The sequence below is a fragment of the Elephantulus edwardii genome, unplaced genomic scaffold (assembly GCF_000299155.1).
Source record: "Elephantulus edwardii isolate Elephantulus edwardi_28Jun2011 unplaced genomic scaffold, EleEdw1.0 scaffold00002, whole genome shotgun sequence".
Taxonomy (NCBI): Eukaryota; Metazoa; Chordata; class Mammalia; order Macroscelidea; family Macroscelididae; genus Elephantulus; species Elephantulus edwardii.
The window spans coordinates 36754035-36777838 of record NW_006399752.1 but is presented as its reverse complement, the minus strand read 5'-3'; the positions used below and the strand labels follow the sequence as shown (position 1 = coordinate 36777838).

Below are 23804 nucleotides of genomic sequence, written 5' to 3'. Positions count from 1 at the left end.
AATATCCCTGGAGCAAGACAATAATCTGACAAGTACATGGGCCAGGTAGGCAGAGAACGGGGGAAAAAAAGATAAACAACAGTAAAGTAGAAAGGAAATAATAGGCCAGAATTTAGTAGTGTAACTACTTCTGAAATTTTTAAGTCTGCAGAATCCATACAGTAAAACAACTTTGACCATATTAAATAAAGAGCTGTATCTTAAAATTTAAAAAAACCTCAACAACATTCAGATGGCAAACACACACATGAAGAACTGTTTAAAATCCTGAGTTATCAGAGAGATGCAAATCAAAACAACTATGAGATATCACCTCACCCTACAACAACAGCAAAGTTCAAAAGGGCAGCAAACAACAAATGCTGCTGAGGTTGTGGAGAAACTGGAACTCTTATTCACTGCTGATGGGAGTGTAAAATGGTACAACCATGATGGAAGCTAGTCTGGCGTTTTCTCAAAAAGTTGGAAACAGAAATACCATTTGACCCAGCAATTCCACTACCGGGTATATACCCTAAAGAGACCAGAACCACAACTCAAGCTGACTTTTTTTGTTTGTTTTTTCTTTTTTTAGTTGAGATTTTAATTGTAAGTTTATAGAGAATATGGGTTTCCATTCATTTACTGTTGTACATTTTCCTCCCTGCCCCTCCTTTCCCACCAGTTCGCTTTTCTCTTTTTTTCTGGGGGGGGGGGATTCTTTCATTGTTATACATTCATCCCCACCTCCACCCCCGCCCTCATCCCTTTAGTATGCAGCTCTTATTCTGGACTTGGCATGACAACTCTAGGTGATGTATGCACACCCGTGTTTATTGCTGCATCATTCACAACAGCAAAGAGATGGAAGCAATCCAATTGCCCATCAACAAATAAGTGGATAAAAAAACCCTATGGTACACCCATACAAAGGAATAATACACAGCATCGAAAAACCAATGAACTCTTAAAACATTACACAACATGGAAAAGCCTGGAAGACATTATGCTAAGTGAATTATCTCAGTCACAAAAGGATAAATACTGCATAACATCATTGTTATAAAATAGGAAAGACATGGGAAGGTTGGGAAGGGAATGGGGTAAGAGTAGATAAATAATGAACATTTCATTAGAATAGATGAGGGGAAGAAGTGTCTGAAAGGGTTATATGATAATGGATTATATGTGTGAGAACAATCTGTAACAAGGGGTATACTAGGGTGAGCTGGAGAGAGAGAGACACTGAGATTGAGATTCTCACTACTGGGCCGATATATGACATTAAGAGAAATCTGTCAAAAACTTCTCCAAGGTGTTAAGGAGTAATGATAGCAGGTTAAAGACTAAGGTGCACCTGATTCAAGCCATAGTCTTTAACATTTTTTTGTTATGCATCTGAAAGTTGGACAATGGGTGAAGATATCAGAAGAAATTGATGCTCTTGAGTTACGGTGTTAGAGAAGAGTTTAGAATACCCCCTAGACAGTCAAAAGAATAAACAAATATATCTTGGAAAAAGTGCAACCCAGGGTGCTCTTGGAAGGCAAGGAAGGTGAAATTTCATGTCACATACTTTGGGTAAGTGGTAAGGAAGGGCTAGTCCTTGGGAAAAGACATCATGCTTGGAAAGGTGGAGGGTCAGAAAAAGGGGAACAATTTCAATGAGATGGACTGACTCTAACAATGGGCTCAAGTGTATCAAAGACGATGAGTATGGCACAGGACAGGGCAGGGTACAGACTCCTTGCTGATCCGGATGCTATAACAATAGCACTAAGAAGGTACTACTCCTTAGAACAATTAAGTACTAAAGAGCAAAAGGAGCTCCTCGTGGCCTAGCGCAACAGAGTTGTGCTGCAATCCTAAAGGTACGCAGTTTGAATCCAACAGCTGCTCCATAGGAGAATGAGAAATCTCCTGTAATTTACTGCCCATGAAAACGCACTGGAGTGTCAGCTACGAGTTGATTCCAACTCCATGGCACACAATGACTCAAGATCAAAGTGGCATTTAGCCAAGGGCAAAGTTCAGAAACCAAGAAGGGAAGGAAGGAAGGAGGAACAGAAACGACAGGAGGAATAAAGGCAGAAGGCGGGATGGGTGATGTTGCCTTTTGGGAACTAGAATCAATGGCATGAAATAAAATCTGATTTGCTATGTAAGCCTTCAAACAAGTAACAATTATAAAACAAAACAAAACAAAAAAGGGGGGAAAAAACCCAACCAGACACTGTAAGTATAAAATGTCCTAACAGAAGAAATCTTATCAAGGCAAAGGAATAAAAGCAGGCCTTTTAGAGGTGGGAAAGTGAGAAAGAAGTGGAGACAGGGAGGGGACGCCGCCCAAGAAACACCTCTTTTATACTATACTTTCTCTTAGCTATTTTCTAAAACGCTTTCTGTAGTTTTTCAATGTCAATGAATCCCAAGGTTGGATTTTTGCCCCCAAGTGATTACACTTCAATTCCAGTTTCACCTATTCTTTCCCATTTTAATTCTTCATGCTGTTGGGTCTGTGGTCAAGTAAACCAGAACCAGCAGCCCTGCCTCGTAAGGATCCTAAAGACTCATTTTACCATTATTACCATTAAAAAGGGCTTCCTCAGAATACACTGGCTATACAGCACACCTCATTTTTTTTTAAACAAATATCAAATTAGAGCATAAAGACAATTGAAAAAATAAATACAGGAAATGTGCACAAAATTTACCCTATAGTAAAACAAAAACAGGTACTGAAATTTGTTTTCATTTATTCTGAAATGGAAGTGACAAAATCAAGGGGGGAAAAAAATTTAAACTTGTCCTCAAAATTTACTCACAGGAAGTTAGTGCCTATCTCTCAGCCCAACACTGCCCAGTAAGAGTTTGTGTGATGGTGGGGTTACTAAAAAATTGTGCTTTCCAACATGACAACTCCTAGCTACCACCTGTTAGGAAGCACTTGAAAGTGACTTCTATAGCTGTGGAACAGAGTTTTATATTTTCCCAAAGTTAACACACCCAAACGTGAATGCTGGAAGTGGTTACCCGCTCTATCAGCAGAGTGCAGAATAGTTTCATTCGCTACTTTTTGCTACAAATGGCTCTTAAGTCAGGTTTGTTCTTATTTTCAGGCAAGCATGTTCCCAACTGATAAGTCATCAAAAGCAGGGCATCTGGAAGAAAATCCCAATGATGCCACACATGACCTTAGAATGTCTAGAAGAGCACTTGACAGTGAACTTACTACTCTACTGTGGTCCTGAAAGGCTAAGGAAAGAAATCACCTTCTTCAGTCTCTTACTAAGAGGACCCTAAGCCCTCTTCCTTCGTCAGAGCAGACTCTGAAATGGCATTGTTAGCGGTCACTGTGTCAATGTGGACACAGAGCAACTCCATGTGTAAGAGAATGAAACACTGCCTACCTTCCCCAACCTTCAAATGACAAAACGTCCACTCCTGATGCTGCTCTGAGCAACGAAGACTTTTACCTGCCTCACGACAGAGCTAGGAACACTCCACGGATAAAGGGACTCCCTCTCCTTTCCTCCATATATTACAGTCCAAAATAAGCACCAGGCACTCACTCAGTGGAGGCAGAAATGGGGATGATATAGAGGGTGGCAGCATACAGCGCCCTCAGAGCTCTCATCACCCCAACGTTCAGATCCTGTGAGTGCGGGCAGGAATTTGAGAGACAGGTCTGGAGGCCTAGTGGGTGAGGAGCTGCACTGCTAACCCCAAATCAGGCAGTCCGACTCTACCAGCTGCTCCGTGGGAAGAGGATGGGCATCTCCTCCCATGTGATTTACAGCCTCTGAGAGCCTACTGGAGGGTGAGTTCTGAGCATGTGCCAACCTCACAGCAAGGAGCGTGAAGAAGAGTAACCGATCCTTTTACAGTGAGGGTGCAGCTGGGCCAGCAGGCAAGCTGAGAAGCAGCTGGCCTGATTCTGTGGTCTTAAGATTGTGTGCCTTCCAAAACCTGAAGGAAGAAAAGCCACAGACTCATTCTTCTCAACTGAGATCATAGCTGGCCTTTTATTTAATCTTCCCCAGGGAACTGTCAAGATCAACAAAGAAGTCAAAAGCAGCAAACTGAACAATAAACCATCAATTCACAACTGCTCTGAAGAGGGAAGACGGAGGGCGCTTACTAACGAGGCAGCACCCCGCGGCGTCCTGGGGGCAACATCCCAGTTCCTGATCTGGATGGTTGTAACCTGGGTACATTACCCACTCTGATTTTTACATCCACGTAGGATTTGTATACCTTCATTTCAATGTAAAGGTTCATTCTGTAAGAAACAAAGTGGCCTCTGGAATGAGGAGTAAGAGCGGCCCTGTGCATGTGAAGGAACACCCCTCAGAACGCTTGCTGACCCTCTGACCACACCGACCTGTCGTTTGATGGAAACCAGCTCCATGTCCAGTTGTCGCAGCACCGTGGTGGCAGCGGTGGCGTTGGCAGAGACGGCCTCCACGTCCTCCTGAGAAAGAAACATGCCTTTTGGAGGTTTCCTTTTCGCTCTGTTTTTAGCTTGTGTGCTATGTTTTTCTTTTTTGACCTGAGGAAGTGTCTCGGCTGGGGGTACCTGCAAGATACAGATATTTGATTAATGAGACCCTGAAAAGAAAGCTTAGTGCCAAAGTAACAGTAATCAGCCTATCTCCTTACGGTGACTGCAAATAGTGTAATCATACTATTATTATCATATCAAACCAAAACTACTATTATTGTGACCCACAAATTATCACAGTTAACAGGTAAAAACACTGGTGACTGAATTTTGACAAAACACTTCAAAGTGGATTCCATTTTCCTCTTGCACAGAACATGCATATTCTAGCACTTTACGCCTCTTACAGTAAGAAATCTTTCCGTAAGAGTGTAAGTATTCTCTGCTTCCTGTAGTAACATAGGAAGGGGTGGGGAAAATCAGTATTTCCCTCTGATAAGGCTTGTGGCCCTGGAAGGCTTTTAAAAATAGGGAACGATCTGGTCTGGTGGTCTAATAGTTAAGGAGTTGCGCTGCCAAACCAAAGGCAAGCGGTTCAAATCCACCAGCTTCTCTGAGGGAGAAAGAAGGGTAATCTCCTCTTGGGTGATTTATCCCGCTTGAAAAACACACTGGAATGTCAGCTATGAATCAGTTCCAACTCAATGGCACATAACAACAGTCCCAACAACACAAACATTTGGCCACAGAAAGAAAATATGTTTCAATATTTAAAAAAGACCCACAGTAATTCTAAATCTGTCCATTAAGAAATGTCAGTTTTGTCTCTCTGGCCCTTGCTTCCAAGATGACAAAGAAAAGGTGAAACAAAGGTCATGCCAAAAGGGGCCGCACGGTCATGTGCAGCCTAGGCACTGCACGCACTGTGCGCCCAAAGACAAGGCAATTAAGAAGTTAGTAATTAGAAATACAGTAGAGGCAGCTGCCGCTGGGGCATTTCTGAAGCGACTGTCTTTGACGCGTATGGGTTTCCAAAGCTCTACGTGAAACTACACTATTGTGGGCCATTCACAGCGAGGGGGTGTGGAACTGCTCCCATGAAGCCCGGAAGAACAGAACACCTCCACGCAGATTTACACCTGCAGGTGCTATCCCATGACCACCACCAAAGCCATGGAAGGATTTGATTTCTTAAAGGCTGAAAACTCATCTGAAAAGAAAACGAAAATTATACAAAAAGAAAAAAAAAAGACATAGGGAGCTCTGGTGGTCTAGTAGCAAGAAGTTGAATTGCAATCCCAGAGGTGCGTGGTTCATATCTACCAGATGTTCTGCTGGAGAAGGAGGGACAATCTCCTCCTGTACCAGTCAGATCTGATTTGACGGTACAGTCACACAAAAATAAAATAAAAAAACAAACAAACAAACAACACCCAAAAAAACACATTTTAAAAAAAATGACATGTCAATTTTAATATGAAATTATGACTTTTAATAAACTTTTTTATACCACCATTGTAAAACATATACAATTTTTAAAGAATATATATAGTTTTCTTCCAAAATATATAATTCCATATTTAAATGACTGCTACTGTATTTAAAAAGCATTAGTGCTGGACTAAGTCCACAGCTTGGAGGGTCCTGTGAAGTGGCTGGATTCCCAAAGATGGTTTCTTGCGACTTGAGGGTTGGGTATGGAAAGTTTGGTTGGGGTTTTTTTTTTTTTTGGTCCACAATTGAGTGTTAGCTGATTGGACTTCCCAGATTTAGCTAACAATGAGCTATGGGCTGGAAGTCTCTTGGTTTACAGTCAACCAGCACTTGGTGGGTGTGCTTGTATTTAAAGTGGTAGGGCTGGGGGAAGGGGGGATAAAGGAAAAAATGCAACAATGAATGAATGAATGAAAATCCAAAATCTCTGTAAATGTTCATTAAAATGAATATTAAAAAAAAAAGTGGTAGGGCCCTAGGGTGTAGTGTAAGTGATTTGGGGATGAACATTCTTTTAAGTGCTACAGCACTGTTCTGTCTATTTGCTGCAGTGTAGTAAGCTGGGGTTGTTGTGATGCTGAATGCTGTGTCATAGGTTTGTCAAACGCCATAATGGTTACCCACTGTGGACAGTGTTTGCTGAAGCTTCCAGATTGATTCAGGTTTGGAAGCAGGAGTGGTATCCACGTCCCAAACCACATGCCTCTGGAAACTCTATGAACACAGAGAAACAATGATAGTTATAGAACAGGGTTCAGGTCTTTTGTTCATAGGGTTGCTATGAGTCATACTCAACTTGATGGCACCTAACAACAATAACAACAACACATTTTTGGAAGTATTTTCTCTAAAAGCAAACCCTTCAGAAATAAAATGTTAATAAGACCTTGGTAAGGAAAGAATTAAGTCTTTTTCATAACCATTTTAAGAATGAGATGTCTTTGTAATTGCTCATAATATTTTTTAGTGTACCAACACTTATTGATACTACTGAAAATATTTCAGGTTTTTTGTTTTATATATAAAATGAATGTGATAAAAACAGAATCCATGAAAGTAGTGGCTAATTTCTCAGACAACTGGCAATAAACAATATAAAAACATCAGGAGGCAACACTTGACACTCTCTATATTGTTAAATAAACTATGCTGCTTAATATAGATTATTTTATCAACTAGAATTCTGATTTAATAATTTACGAGTTGTCAAATAATATTTAGCAGTTTTTTCCTTTTTAAATCAGAAATTGCTACATAAATGACAGAAATGGGATATAAAATCAAGCTTTCATTTCAAATAAGTGTTCTAGTAATGAGTCTAATAAGTAATAATACAGCAAAACAAAGCTTACTAAAAACTTCAAGTATGATTTATTTCCTTAACAATCTGCTTAAACTAACTTTTAAATGATCTTGTTATTTAGGCACTAAAAAGAATATCTATGTGAACTATGTGGTCAGTGATAGGCTAATACTCTTTAGCCAACAAGGAAGATTAGATAATGACTATTAACATTCAATCTACGGTGAATGAAAATCAAGTTATTCAACAGACAGAACACACAGCCTTGGTTATAGAAATTAGGTTGAAGATTGAATGACAGAATATAAGACCAGTGGGCCACAGCTGTGTCAAACACCATGCCTGGCTACCCATCATGGGCAGCTTTGTTGAAGGTCCCAGACTGATTCCGGTTTGGAAGCAGGACTGGCATCCACTTCCTAAACTACATGCCTATGCAAAGTCTAAAAACTTGGAGAAATGATGATAGTTATATGTTCATCTTCTGTCTACATATGTCTCCTTCCCTCACGTGTACTCAGTCTATATGGCGGACAAATCATTAAAGAAGTAAAAGACTCTAAGCAGAAACATGTGGCATCAGAATGAGAGGAGACTGAAGCAGCAGCGGAATGCTCCCAGATGGGCGCCTTTGGGGGGTGAGAGCCAATGGGAATGCATGATTATGGAGGAATTTGGAATAAACGTGCTCATGGAGTCTGAACCATGCTTAGGTTCTTAAATTCGGTAGAATTAAAAATTCAGTTTTTAATTGTTTTTGTTCAAACATTCTTCTAGGTCATATAGCCCTGGTCTGTCCACTTGCTGTACAGAGGTAACTCAAGGTTGCTGTGATGCTAAACACTGTGACACTAATGTGTCAAATGTGATAATGGTCACCCACGATGGACAGTGTGTTTGGTGGAGCGCCTCGATAAAAACAAGCTTGAAAGCAGGAGTGTCATCTACTTCCAAAATAGCTTGCCTCTGGAAACCCTAGGAACCTGGAGAAAGGATGAAAGTTATACAAGCGTTCAGGTCTTTTGTTCATAGGGTCACTATGAGTCGCCTATGACTCGACGGTACTTAACAACAACAATTGATTTATTAGAAATCTTTTTCTAAGCAACTATCTATATACTCTTAATGGATGGAATACTCAGTCATTAGAATAGAGCAAGGAAACACTGCACAGTTCAAAATCAGGAAGGGTGTATGCCAGGGATGCATCCTATCTCCATAGTTTTTCAACCTATATGTGCAACAGATCATTTGGGAGGACAGGCTCTGTGAGAAGAAATGTGGCATCAAGACTGGAGGAAGAATCATCAAGAATCTGCATTATGCAGGTGACACAATCTTGCTTGCCAAAACTGAGGAGGGCCCGAGGCATTTGCTGCAGAAGGTCAAGGACTACAGCCTTCAATATGGATTGAAGCTCAACCTCAAGAACACAAAGATTCTCACCACTGGGCTGATTGGCAGCCTCAAGATATATGTGAAGAGATTGAGATTGTTAACAGCTTCAGACTGCTTGGTTCCACAATAAACACTCTTGGTACCTGCAGCCAGAAAATCAAAAGACGAATTGCATTGGGAAAGTCTGCTGCCAAGGACCTTTCCAGAGTACTAAAAAAGCGATGATGTCAGTCTGGAGACTAAGACATGCCTGATACAGGCCATGGTCTTTGCAATTACTTGTTATGCATCAGAAAGTTGGAAAATGACTAGGGATGATAGAAGGAGAATTGATGCCTTTGACCTGTGGTGCTGGAGAAGACTATTGAATATGGACAGCCAGGAGAATAAATAGGTTTATTCTGGAGAGGGTGAAACCTGGCTGCTCCCTGGAGGCAATGATTCTGAAGTTCTGTGTGACCAGTCCTTGAAGAGGGACATTGCAAAGAGGATGGAGGGACAGTAGAGGAGAGGAAGATCACTGATGAGATGGATTGGTTCCCTGACTGGGGTAATGAGGGTGTAAAAGGATACAGCAGGGTTTGGAGCTATTGTACATAGGGTTGCTATGAGTTGCAAACAACCTGACTGCACATACCAACAACACAGAATAAAATGGAGATAAAGCAAGTGGTTGACATGCGTAAACCTAAGTTGAAACTGAAGAAAATCAAGCTAAGTCTAAGAGAACACAAGTATGACCCCATCAAAACTTACACAATTTCAAGAATAGATTTAATGCAATGGGTATTAGTGACTGTAGAACAGAAAGGTTGTGGGAAGACATCACGGATTTCAGGCAACATTTAGAAAGACTGGAAAAGAAAAAGTAAAGACCAAACTGGATGTAAAAAGAGACTCAAACATGCTCTCAAGCACATAAAAACCCACAACTCCAACAAAACAACCCAGGAAAATGACATAAAAGAGCTAAACGTTGTTTGGTGCCATCAAGTTGACTACAACCCAAAGCAACCTTATGAACAATAACTGAACCACACCCTGCACTATCCTCACAGTATCTGTCATGTTCAAGCAGCACTCTGGTTCCATTTCCACAATGCTCATCATTTTGGCAGTCTGTGGTATATTTAACATTCCTTGTCAACCTCCAGGATATCTATTCTTCTTAGATCTTCCTTACTCATTTTCCTACCTGCAGGTACGTAGGTTGTGGCTGTGGTGGTTGTTGAATAAGATTGGAAATGACTCCGAGATGACCTTCCAGGTGATTTTCAGAGGCAACTGTGCAGAGTTTGCCCATCTCTCTCCTGGACAGCAGCTGGTGGACTCGAACTATGTGCCTCTGGGATGGCAGTGCAGCTCCTTACCATTAGGTCGCACAAAAGCAGTTGAAAATGCATTGGCTTGGATCAAGCACACCCAAGCCTATAAACTGACCGCCTTGCTCTTCAGCACCTACAAGAGGTTCCCGACAGCATTTCCCCAACTCTCGTTTTGATTTCTTGACTGCTGACACCATGGGTACTGATTGTGGAAGTAAAATGAAAACATTGACAACTTCAATCTTTTCTTCAACTATCATGACGGTGTCTGTTGATCCAGTAGGAAGATTTCTGTTTTCTAGATGTTGAGAAGTAATCCGTATTGAAGGCAGTAGTCTTTGATCTTCTTCTTCAGTCAGTGCTTCATGTCTTCACTGCACACAAGCAAGGTTGTGTCATCTATGTAACGCAGGTCGTAGATGAATCTTCCTCTAATCTCAATGCCACATTCTTACTCATGTAGTTCAGCTTCTCCAAGTATTTGCTCAGCACCAAGACTGAAGAGGTATGGAGAAAGGCTGCAGCCCCGACAAACACCGTTGCTGATTTTACACCATGCCGTGTTCCCTGTGTGTTCAGAAAGCTGCATCTTGTTCTATGAAGAGGCTTTCCCATGAGCAGAATGAAGTGATCTGGGGTTCTCAGGCTTCTCAGTATTAGGTATAACTTGCTATTATCCACAGTCAAATGCCTTTGTATAATTAACAAAACTCAAGTAAATGTCTTTCTGGTATTCTCTACTTTAAGTCAAGATCACCTGACATCAGCAATGATGACCAGCAAAAGGGCCAAACTGCAAGAATTAGCACAAGAAAGGGGCGTAAATTAGTAGAGCGAAATATAGTAAGACGTGTGGTGAGAAAACAAAAAGGGATTCACAAAATGGTTATTTCAGAAGCTGAAAGAAAAGTCAAAACCAAAGTTGCATTAGGAAGGATTCTATGGTAAAAAAGTAATGATGGTAAAAAAAAATAATTTATAAGACACTGTACCAAAAAGAACTGGTGAATACGAAACCATTTCAGGAGGCAGCATATGATCAAGAACCACTGGTGTGGAGAGAAAATGTTCTAGCTTCAGTAAAGGCCCTGGCAAAAACAAGCCTCCAAGAACTGACAGAACATGCAAATCGAAGTAATTCAACAAACTTGTCCATGTCAGAAAATCTGGAAGATAGCTAGCTACCTGGTTAGCCAACTGGAAAAGATCTATACTTGCTACCACTCCAAAGAAAAATGATCAAATGCAATGCATACAGTACCAAACAATATTATTATACATAATAAAAATTCTGAAAACTCAGCCTTACATCAAGGTCTCAACTGAATCAGCAGAGAATACAGGGTAAGGGTTACTGCTAGTGTCAGGAGGCTCTAAGCTCAAAATAGACAACACTAGAAAGATGCTCACCTTTATTTTACCAGTTACCTGAAGTCATTCATTCAACTGTGTGAATCAGAACAAATTACAGAAATCCTAACTGTCCTCATGTGGAATCTGTACATAGATCAAGGGTCAGTCTTTGAAACAAAACAAGAGGACACTGTATGGTTTAAAACAGAAAGAGATGTGTGGTGAGGCTGTATTCTCTTGCAATTGATTTAATCTATATGTTGAGTAGATAATCTGAGAAACAAACTACATGACGTATACAGGCTCAAGACTAAAGTAGGAAGACTCATCAACAACCTGCATGATGCAGAAGACAACTTAGCTTGCCAAAAATGAGGATCATGTGAAGCATTTGCTGATGAAAGCTGAAGACAACAGCCTTGGGCACAGATTTATGCCTAAACCTGAAGAAAAGGAAAACCCTCACAACTAGACCATCAGAAAGAGGGTAAATGGAAAGAAATCCTGAGATGGTCAGGAACTTCATTTTGCTTGGATCGGTAGGCAATATTCAGCAATACAGTCATCAAGGAACCATAGTTTAAAGGAGCAGTAAAATCACTCCACAGTAAAGGAGCTGAAGTCTTGCCGGTATCATTGTGGACACATTATCAAGAAAGACCAATTGCTAGAAAATGACATCATGTTTGCTCTTATTCAGACAGACTGATAGAGCAGCCACAGTGAGCTCACATCAAGGATGAAAGTGACCAAGAATCACGTAGAGGGTACAAGACTAGGCAATAAGTTATGTTATTATACAGAAGTACACAAGGAAGGTCACACTCTAGGCTGGAACTGACTGAGCAGCAACTAAAAAGAAACAATGACCACCAGCAAGAGAGTCATTCAGAAAGAGTTACCAGTCTCCAATTTGGTACATATCAAAAGAAGATTTAGAATGTATATAGACAATTTGATCCAACTATCCAACCTCTCAAAATTAATTCTAATGGAAAAATGTAAAGCTATTTGGTTATTATATCATTTCAGTATTGTTAATAACAGCAAAAGTGAAGGACAACAAAAATCTATATAGTATTAACTAATTATGGGATGGTGCCAGTCGGATGCGACTCGATGTCACTGAGGAGATGGTCCTGGTTCTCGTATGAACTTCCTGTTGTTTGTGGGGAATGAAAGGCCTGCACCAAACCTGCCAGCCTTGAGTCATTTCCTGACCCTCAGGGTACACCCACTACATGCGCGAGAGGTGAACTCCATAGATGGGCTAGTTCGTGTGGAGGTTACCTGTAGCGTGGTCTTGCTGGCACCACTCTAACCTACTGAGCTAACTAACGGCTTAGTTCGCACCGCTGCCCACCCAGGCAACCTTTTCACTTACTGCCATTCAAGCTGTTTTGTCCTGGAAGGCTTCCATTACTACTAACCACTCTTGGCAAACAGAATTCTAAGTTCTATAAAGCAACGTTTGTCCAGTTGTTGCTGAGTCAATGCTGACTCCTGGTGACTCGAGGACAGTCAGAGTGGAACTCTGACTCTCTGACTCACAAGATTTTCAATGACTGTCTTTTTTTGGGAACAGAATGCTCAGACCTCTGAGGCACCATTGGGTGGGCTGGAATGACACCTGCTACGTAGTGTGCTAATCACTTCCACCACCCAAGGGGTCCTAAGGAAAGCTGGCCAGTATTATTTAAAAAGATTCACCACAATTCCTGTACACAGAACTTAATATACGAAGTACAACGACTAAGAGGACTGCTTTATTTATGGTGCTAACAGAAACATTTATTCATCTAAAAAATACAGAAAAAAAAATACCTCCTTTTTGCTCTCCTTGTTTTGATCAACCTCAATGTCAAGGGGATTATTTCCATTTGTTTCTTCCAGTTCATCCTCACTGGAAGACAAGAACAAGTTACTGAAAGATCATTTTTTATTACTAATATTTAATATAAAAACAGCAGCATTAGATCAATTTAAAAAGCAGATGTAATATAAAAACCAAAGAGGTATAACCTATCTTTCAAGAAAAGCTTTCTTTACGCCCTTTCACTTTTATAAAAGACCTACAATGCTACCTGCTTCTGTAGTTGGAAAGAAATTTTATGAAAGATGGTGAAAAGTGAAGCCAGCACTGAGCGTTTGTTCTGCAGCGAGTCGTGGACAAGGAGCATGGGCTCTGAGCAGCCGTGTGCCAAACTCCTTCTCCAGGAATTACATTCAGGGTCAAAGCTGCCAGAGCTCCGAACTCTCTGTGAACATCCTATGTTGAGGTCCTTTAGGTTTTATGTGCTACTTGTTAAGATTTAGTAGGCTATTTTGGGATTGAGGAACACATAAAAACTTTCTGCCTATGAATGGCAGCTACTTCTTCATTTTACACAATTTAGGCTTAGAGAGGTTTTACAGAACACTTCAGATTAATCAGGAAACCTGTATGTATTCAGACTGCTGGGTTAAAATGGTTTCTTTTTCCCTCCGACTCAGATTAAGTAATAACAATCAATAGTCCTTTTTGCCTAAAATGGTTTTAAAAACATTAAAATAGGCATCCAATTACTCAAAACAAGTCTCAAATAAAATGAAAGTAGAAGTGGTCATTGAATGCACACATTCTCTCTCACACACACATACACACACTTTATCATCAAAATTTAGTCTAGGTGCTGGGTTTGACTTTACACACTATCCCGTTCCTCTGTCAAGGTGCTAGGATGTTCCATTTTATAGAATATCCATGCAGACCAAGAGTCAGAAGTAGAGACAACTTTGTCTCCAGCCATCACTTTCATGGACAACAACCGCCTGGGGCCCTTTCTGTCTGCATTTTGACGATGGAGGAGGTCCAAGGGGCAGCGCTCACTCCTACCGGTCATAATGCAAAGACAAGCAGCTGGAGTAGCAAGAAAAGAGGTGTGCCAGCCTTCACTCATGACTTCATAGTCAGTGCTAACAAATCCCAATCTATTCCCTCATTTAAATATTCAATATTTACACAATGATAATTAGTAGAAAAGCTTCAGGTCTTTTGTTCATAGGGTCGCTATGAGTCGTGCTCAACTCAATGGCAATCAGCAACAACAACAAACTTGGAGTAACCTGGTAAATTGTACCTCTATTTAGTAATAGGCCCAAATAATAATATAAAATAGAATAAAAAAGGAATCCAAATTTGCTGCAGCATTAAAACAAATGCCACAGTGACCTCCTCTTCCCTTGGTTATGCAGAGTAGCTCTTCCACTCATTGTACCAATCTATCTTTCTTTAAGAACTGGTTTGCATACAATCATTCATACACAGAGTTTCCTTTCATTTGTGTCAATCCATCTTACTGAGGGGCTTTCTATTTTTCTTTGACCCGTCAACATACCCCAATATGATGTATTTTTTCCCAATGACTGGATCATCTTGTCAACACATCCAAAGTATGTGTGACCACATTTTATCCTCTTTGCCTGTAGAGAGAATGGCTGAACTTCCTCTCAGACAGACTTGTTTGCTCTCTTGGCAGTCACCACTCTCTCCAACAATCGTGCTCCTGAGAAACTTATACCTGGACCAGGAGGCTGCTGTGTGAGCACAGCAGGGGAACACCGCACGGTTTAGAATTAAGAAGGGAGTGTGTTAGGGTTGTATTCTCTCTCCATACCTATTCAATCTGTATGCTGAGTAATTTATGCGAGAAAGTGGACTCTTATGAGGAGGAATGTGGCATCAGGACTGGAGGGAGACTCATCAATAAACTACGTGATGCAGATGACACTATTTTGCTCACTGAAAGTGAGGAGGGTTTCAACCACTTGTAGAAAATCAAGGAATAGAGTCTTCGGTATGAATTGAATCTCAATGTCAAGAAAGCAAAGATTATTACCACTGGATGATAAGCAACATCATGATGGATGGAGGAGACTAAAAATTGTCAACTTCATCTTACTTGGATCCTCGATTAACCTCCCTTGTACTAGCAGTCAGGAAATAAGACGACACATCGCACTGGGAAAATCTGCAGTTAGGGACCTCTACAAATTACTGTGGAGTGATGATGTCAGTTTGAGGACAAAGGTATACCTGATTCAAGCCACAGTCTTTCTGATCACTTGCTACGCATCTGAGAGCTGGGCAATGAATAAGAATGACAGAAGAACTGATACCTTGAACTGTGGTGTTTGAGAAGAGCACTGAACATTCCACTGATAGCAAAAAGAACAAACAAGTATGTCCTGGAGAGGGTACAGCTGAAGTGATCTTTGGAGACAAGAATGAGGAGACTTCTTCTCACAAACTTTGGGCAAGGTGCTAGGAGTACTCCTTGGAGAGGGATATGATGTCAGAAAGGGGGGAGCGTCGGCAAAGGAGAGGAAGACCCTCAACCAAGTGGACTGACATGTTGACTGCCACAATGGGCTCTTGTGTGACAGGAAGTGTGAGGATGGCACAGGATAGAACAGGGTTCATATCTTTTGTTTGTAGGGTCACTGTGAGTCGTACATAACTCGACAGCACCTTACACCACCACCATTCATGGGCATCAATTCTTCTGCCATCTTTATTCACTGTCCAACTTTCAGAGATACAGAAAGCAACTGAAAAGACCAGATCTACTTTCAACTTAAGTCTCTGATCTTTAGCATTTTGGAGAGACCCCCGACAGATTTTCCCAAAGTGACATGTCTTCTGATTTCCTGACTACTGCTATCATGAGTGTTGATAGTGGGATCAAGTAAATCCTCGACAACTTCTGTCTTTTCTCCATCTATCATGATATTGCCTATTGGCCCACTGGTGAGGATTTTTGTTTTCTTGATGTTGAAGTCTTTTATCTTCTACAGTAATTATGTCACACCTTCATCACTTCTGCAAATAAAGTTGTCTCATCTCCATGATTCAGGTTGTTGATGCTATATTCTTCTTCATTAAGTCCAGGTCAGATTAGAGATTGAACAGACATGGAGAAAAGATACAACCTTGACGTACGTTGTTGTTCAGTAACATTGAGTTAGAAATGACCCTTCACTGGGGTTTTCAGAGATTGTAAAATGCACTGGAAGAGATTGACCATCTTTCACCCAGAGTGCAGCTGGTGGATTCAAAACCTGTATCTTTGGGTTAGCAATGCAAAACCAGAACCCCTTACTCTGCAGCACACTTTTCCTATTTTAAACTATGCCGTGTTCCATCTTTTGTTTGGATAACAGCTTCTTGGTCTAGGTCTAGGTTTCCCATCAGCACAATTACGTGTTCTGGGATTCCCATTCTTCTCGATGTTAGCCATAATTTGTTATAATCCACACAGTCAATTGCCTTTGTATATATATAAAAAAAAATCTTTCTGCTCTTCTCTGCTTTGAGCCAAGGTCCATATGACATCAGCAATAATATTTCTTATTCCATGGCCTCCTGTGAGTCTAGGTTGAACTTGTGGTACCCTGTCCATGTACTGTTCCAGCTGTTTTTGAATAATTTTTAGCAAGATTTTATGTGCATGTGATGTTAATTATCTTTGGTAATATCTCACTGTGTTGGATCACCTGTTTCTGGACTGGAACAAATATGGATCTCTTCAAGTCAGCTGGCCAGGTTTTCCTGGAATTGGCTATCACCACCTCACCTGGTATTCCATCAATTCCTGGAAACGTACTGTTTCTCAGTAATTTCAGGACAGCGTGAACTTCTTTTTTAACCACTGGTTCTTAATCACAAACTACTTTCGGAAACTGTTTGGTGGCAAACAATTCTTTCTGGTGTCGTGGCTGTGTATATTGCTCAGATCTTCTTGTGATACTTTCTAGATCATTCAAGATTTTGCCCATAGAATCATCTGTTATTACAACTCAAGACTTGCTTTTGTTCCTCAGTTCTTTCAGACTGAGAAAGCCTGAACATGTTCATCCTTTTGGTTTTCTAACTCCGGTTCTTTGCATAATTGATAATATTTTGCTTTATCTTCTCAAGCTACCATTTGAAATCTCTTTAATCTCTCAGTCTTTCTTCCTTTTTTATTGGTCTCTCTACGTTCTAGTGCAATTTTCAGGGTCCCTTCAGACATCCATTTTGCTGTCTTTTTTCCTCTTCTCTATCTTTGTAATAAATGACCTTTTGCTTTCTTCATGGATGATATCTTTGATTTCATCCCACAACTCATCTGTTCCTTGGTCATTAGTGTTCAATGCATTCTATTCCCCACCCGCCCCTAAAATCTATTCTTGAGGTGGTTTAAAGTTCAAGGTTGTATTTTGGTTCTTGTGGACTTGTTTTAATTTTCTTCAACTTAAGCTTGAAGAGTACAGATTCATAAATATACCCCATAGGAGGCAAGCTTCAGACCAAAAAAAAAACAAGTAATGTAGAATTTTAATGTCAGAAAGTACTCTAGAGACGTCTCAGGACCATTCTCATTTTAATCTTGGGTCCAGAGATTTGAATTCTCTCATATGTCCTTATATGTTATTATCTTTCATTTGAAATAATAAAAAAATGTCCTGAAAAGGGTCCTTGAGATTGTCTCTGAGTTCATTCGCTTTCATTTTACTTATATTAGTAATTTAGAAAAACATCTATTGTAGAAAAATGTAGAAAATATCATTTTTTAAAGCCCTACTTTCCCACCACTCTAACACAAAAGCCATGTGTTTGTGTACTCCCTTGTAGATTTCAAGCAGAGTTGAGAAAACGGAGACCAGGGCATAAGGCTAGTGTTATGTTAACCTGCCTGTGAACATTTAAGTAGAACCTTCAGTATTACACGTATTCCACTGTACTATACACACCGTCCTCACTACTCCATGCCATACAACTCCCTCAGCCCTCCGCAAAGATGATAAAACATACTTATTAAAGAATTACAGAAGTTCTTTATAGAGTTCTTATTAAAGAACTCTCTATCACACACACAAATTCAAATTCTTACTGGGATTTTTGGTTGCTTGCTACGTAACATAAAACATGCTGAATAAGTATCATATAAACATACCAAATAATTTCAAGTTGTTGTTGTTGTTATGTGCCGTCGAGTCCTTTGCGACTCATAGCGACCCTATGTACAACATCCCTAAACTCTGCTCTGTCCTGTGCCAATCGCACTGTCTCTGACACACCCATCCCGAGTACCCCAGTCACTGAATCAATCCACCTCATAGAGGGTCTTCACCTCCTGCGCTGTCCCTCCACTCTACCCAGCATGATGTCCCTCTCCAGGGACCTGTCTCTCCTTACAACATGTCCAAAGTATGTCAGACGAAGCCCCAGAATCCTTGCCTCCAAGGAGTAGCCTGGTTTAACCCTCTCTAGGATGAATCTGTTTGTTTTCTTGGCAGTCCATGGTACATTCAATACTCTTCTCCAGCATCACAGCTCAAAGGCGTTAATTCTCCTTCTAGCCTCCCTAGTCATTGTCCAACTCTTGTTAGGAAAATAAAAATAATATCTATAATTTTCCAAGTTGAAATTTGTTTTACATTTGGTGTATGAAAAAGAACAACAAATAAAACCCCAAATACAGTGGGGCTGCTAGCCAAAACGTAGGTGGTTCAACTGCCCGGCCTCTGAGAGGGAGAAGGGGGAGGCAGGGACTCTGCCCTGGCCAAGATCTACACCCTAGAAAACTCGATGGAGGGCCATCATGAGTTAGCAATGAGCTGCAAGCAGTGGGTTTGGTTTTGTCTTTTTATTTTAAAAAGACATACTTTCATTTTTAAAATTTTTTAAAATAAAATTTTCATTTTACACTGGTTTACTTACAAAGTTCACACACATTGTTACTCACACCAGATCTTTCCCATTTCCTTTACCCACCCCTCCCTCCACCCAACAAATTGTGTGACTCTGATTAAGAACCCCCAACCCCAAAAGACATACTTTCTTGAATGCCGGTAGTGTTGTAAGAAAAAGCATCTGAAGAATTCAACACAGATCATGAACACAGAGCTCTAATTCCTGTCTTGAATGTATTTCTGTAAATGTCAGTTCCACCAGAAAATTCATGGGAAACAGCTTACTAATTCACTATTCCTAGGAATTCTGATGTCTCATCAATGTGGAATTCCTGCTGGCATAGCCTCTTCTAAATCCTGTTTGAACTTTGCGTACTTCTCTACTGTTCTAGCCGTTTTTGAATGATCTTCAGCAGTATTTTGCTTGCACGTGCTATTAATGATATTGTTTGAAAGTTTCTACATTTGGTTGGATCACCTTTCTTGGGAATGGAAAACAAATATGGACCTCTTCCAATCTATCAGCCAGACAGCTATACTCCAAATTTCCTGGCATAGAGTGGCGAGGACATTCAGGGCTGCATCTGTTAAGTGAAACAAGTCAATCTGTATCCTCTCAATTCCTGGGGCCTTATTTTTCCCCCATTCCTTCAATGCAGCTTCAGCTTCCTCCTTCATCACCACTTGTTCCTGCTCCTGTAATACTTCCTGAAATGTTTCTGTGTCAGTCAGTTCTTTTTGGTACAGTTACCTGGTGTATTCCCTTCCATCTTCCTTTGATGCTCCCCTGGGTCATTCAACATATTGCCCATAGTACCTTTCAATATTGTGATTGAGGCTTAAATTTGTTTTTCAGTTCTTTCAGCTGAAGAAATGCAGGACAAGTTCTTCCCTTTTTATTCTCCAATTTCAGCTGTCTGCACATTCCATTATAATACTTCTCTCTCTCTCTCTCCAGCACGTTTGCCCTTTGTTTTGGCATCTAATGTAATTTTTAGTCTCTTCTGACATCCATTCAGGTTTTTTTCTTGCTCCTCTGTCTTTGAAATGACCCTTTGATCTCTTTGTGAATAATATCCTCAAGAATGGGAATCTCAAAGCACTTAATTGTGCTCATACAAAACCTATACATAGAACAAGAGGTTGTTGTACAAACAGAGAAAGGGAACATTACATGGTTTACAATTAAGAAGGCAGTGCATCAGAGTTGTTGTATGCTCTTTCCATGCTTATTCAGTATGTATTCTGGGCAAATTATTTGAGAAGCTGTGTTAAGGACAATGCAGCATCAATATCGGAGGAACACTCGTCAATAATCTGTGTTATGTAGATGATGCAACCGATTACTTGCTCAAAATGAGGACTTGAAGCACTTTTTGAAGAAGATCAAAGAACACAGCCTTCAATATGGATTGCATCTCAATGTCTAGAAAATGAAAATTCTTACCTCTAAAATGAAGTGCTTGCTGCAGAAAGTCAAGGGCTGTAGCCTTAAATATGGATTGAAGCTCAACATCAAGAAAACTACGATTCTTACCACTGGGCCAAGTGACGGCATCATGATAGATGGTAAAGAGACTGAGATTGCTAACAGTTTGCTCCACAATCAACACTCTTGGTAGCAGCAGCCAAGAAATCAAGAGACGAACGGCACTGGGAAAGTTGGCTGTCAGGGACCTATCCAGAGTACTGAAGAGTATTGACATTAGTTTAGAGACTAAGGTGCACCGATCCAGGCCATAGTCTTTGCAATTGCTTGTTATGTGTCAATGACTGGGACAATGAGCTGGACAATGACTAGGGACGATAGAAAGAGAATTGATGTCTTTGAGCTGCGGTGCTTGAGGAGTGTTGAATACACAATGGACTGCTAGGAGAAGAAATAGGCTCATCCTAGAAAGGGTGGAACCAAGCTGCTCCTTGAAGGCAAGGATTCTGAGGCCTTGTCTGACATACTTTGGACATGCTGCAAGGAGGAACCAGTCCTTGGAGAGAGGTGTCATGCTTGGAAGGGTGGAGGGACAGAGAAAGAGAGGAAGATCATTGATGAGATGGATTGGTTTAATGACTGGGGTAATGGAGGTAGGTGTATTAGAGACAGTAAAGCTGGCACAGGAAGAAGTGGTTTCAGGCTACTGTTTACAGGGTCGTTACGAGTCACAAGCGACTCAACAGCATTCAACAACAATAACAACCACTAAACTGATAAGCAACATCATGACAGAAGGAGAAATGACTGAAACAATCAATAAGCTCATCTTCTTGGATCCACAATCAATAAACTTGGTACCAGGAGTAAGGAAATCAGGAGACATATTGCACTGGGCAAGTGTGTGATTAGGGACCTCTCCAAATTATTGAGGAGCAGTCATGTCAGTTTGAGGACTAAGGTGCCTCTGATTTAGGCCGCAGTCCTTCCAATTACTTGCTACGCATCTGAGAGAGGGACAATGAATAAGGATGAGAGAAGAATTGATGCCTTTGAGCTGTGGTATTGGAGAAGAGTACAGAATATCCCATGGACTGCCAAAAGAATACATGGGAAGCCTTGGAAAAAATACAGCTAGAGTGCTCCTTGGAGTAAAAGCTTTGTTTTATATGCCTCATGCATGTTGCTAGGAGAGACTAATCCCAGGAAAGGGACCTGATGTTTGGAAAAGCAGAGGGCCAGTGAAGGAGAGGAAGAACCTCAACCAGGTGGACTGACATGGTGATTGTGCAATGGGCTCTAGCCTGTCAGAAAGTGTGAGGATGGTACAGGATGGAACAGGGTTCAGACCTGTTGTTCACTGAGTCACTATTAGTCACACATGACTCTACAGTGCCTAACAACAACAACAACAACGATTTGAAGAGCCAACACCCGCAGCCTTACACCAACCTTTCCTCTCGCTCCCGTTTTTGTTTCCGAGCGTGGCGATCCATCACACTGGTTTTAGTCCTTGTCTTCTTCCAGGAGTAGTAAAATTTCACTAGACTTGCAATAGATTTGTCAGGAAGCTAAATTATTTTTAAAAAACAAAACAAAACAATAAGCAAGTTAGATTTATGACTAGTCTTTAAAATCAAGTATGTGTAGATACATTTACTAAAGGTCCCTCACATCTTCAGAAAGAAGTCACAGCCATTTTTTCAAATAAGGAAAAATCTAGCATAATAATCATCATGAATACAGTTTTTAAATTACAGAAGTTTGTAATCTGTCTTATTAAAAACATGAAAACCATTTTAGCACTTTATGCAAATGTCAAACAAAAGCTTTGCTGGGAGGAGTCCACCAGACAGCTTTCTTTCTAAAATGAGCTGCTTTTTCTTTATTAAATGGGAAGGCTCATGGCTGAGGATGCTGTCCCCATCTTAAAGGTGGGCTGGAGGGGAAGAGGCTGGACTCAGGAAAGGGGAATAATGGTGCAAGGTACTTACCATTTGTTGGATTCTATGAAAAGTTTTCCCATGAAAACTAAAAGCTTGTTCAAACAAGACTTTATCTTCCACCGTCCACTCATCTGGGAAGGGGGTAAAGTTGGGCAAATCAGCCAATGATTTTTCAATATTATGTTTATGCCAAAACAGCATCCCAAGGGCCTGGAAAAAGAGCGAGAGTGAAAAGGGGGCCAACAAAGATTTGCATGAAATAAAACGAAGTGAAGGTAGCAAAAGAAGAGCATAGATTTCATTTAAATCCAGATAAAGAAATGATTCTTATTAGGTGTCGCTGAGTACAACTCCCAGTGACCCTGTAAACAATGGATCTGAACCCTGTCCTATCCTGTGTCAAGCTCAAAATCTTCACACACCTGAGCCCACTGCTGCAGTCACTGTGTCACTCCACCTGGGTGAAGGTCTTCCTGTCCTTCGCTGTCCCCCCACCTTTCCAAGCATGATGTCCTTCGCCTTCTCCAAGGACTAAGCTTCACCATCCTTGCTTCTAAGGGGCACTCGAGCTTCGCTTTCTCCAAGATACATCTGTTGGTTCTTTTGGAAGTCCATGGCATAGCCAGTACTATCTATCCTCCAGCACCACAACTCAAAGGCATTGAATTTTCTTCGTCACCTTTATTCATTGTTCAGATCTCAGATGCACAGCAAGTGGTTGAAAAGACCATGGTCTGAATCAGCCTCACATTACTACTAGAAGATGCTAAATAGTAGATGTGGTTATGCAGACTTTTAAAGTCCATTTTTTCCTACTGTTCAAATGAGAGCACTGAAGAGGAGTTCTGGTGGCATAATTTCCAGTGTATATGTACTTCACTGCTAACCAGAATAGAACACAGAGGCCCTGAAACAGAAGTAACTTGCTGCTACGCGAGAGACACAGGGTCCAAATCCAAGTAGTGAGATTCTAGAGTCCGTGCTCTTCACGTGAATCACATTAACATCTCTGTCTATGAAAGGAGAAGCAATTTTGAAAAGTTCTAAACTGATGTCTTGCTTTTGAAAAAAACAAACCAAAACCACAGAACCCATTAAAACCAAATAAAGAAAATAAAACCCCCCACCTTAAGTAGAAATCTAGTATTTCAGAAGGGAGGGAGAGAGAAAAAAAAACCAAAACAAAAATTAGGTAAGGAACAAAATTAGAAAAAGATAGTATCTTTTGTGAGAAAATGTCTCTTATTAGGAGTCTAAAGTGAAAATTACCATATTTCTGAGCACTAAATTCATTAAGAACCAGCAGCCAGGAAATTAAAAGGCGCACTGCCATAGGAAAGTCTGCTGTTAGGGACCTCTCCAAAGTACTGAAGAGCAATGGTGTCTCTCTGGAGACTAAGGTGCATCTGATACAGGC

At 40.7% G+C, this 23804-nt stretch overlaps 1 protein-coding gene across 1 annotated transcript in view; it reads right to left on the bottom strand.

The window, feature by feature from the left end:
• The window catches only part of RCOR1 (REST corepressor 1), a 124356-nt gene that overhangs the window by 4329 nt on the left and 96223 nt on the right, over nt 1-23804 (bottom strand). Inside the window, exons 4-7 of the mRNA XM_006879183.1 lie at nt 22436-22597; nt 21894-22012; nt 13121-13199; nt 4364-4558 (exon numbers count right to left, since the gene is read on the bottom strand). Coding sequence (XP_006879245.1) covers nt 4364-4558; nt 13121-13199; nt 21894-22012; nt 22436-22597 — 555 coding nt within the window. The remainder of the gene's footprint in view (nt 1-4363; nt 4559-13120; nt 13200-21893; nt 22013-22435; nt 22598-23804) is intronic.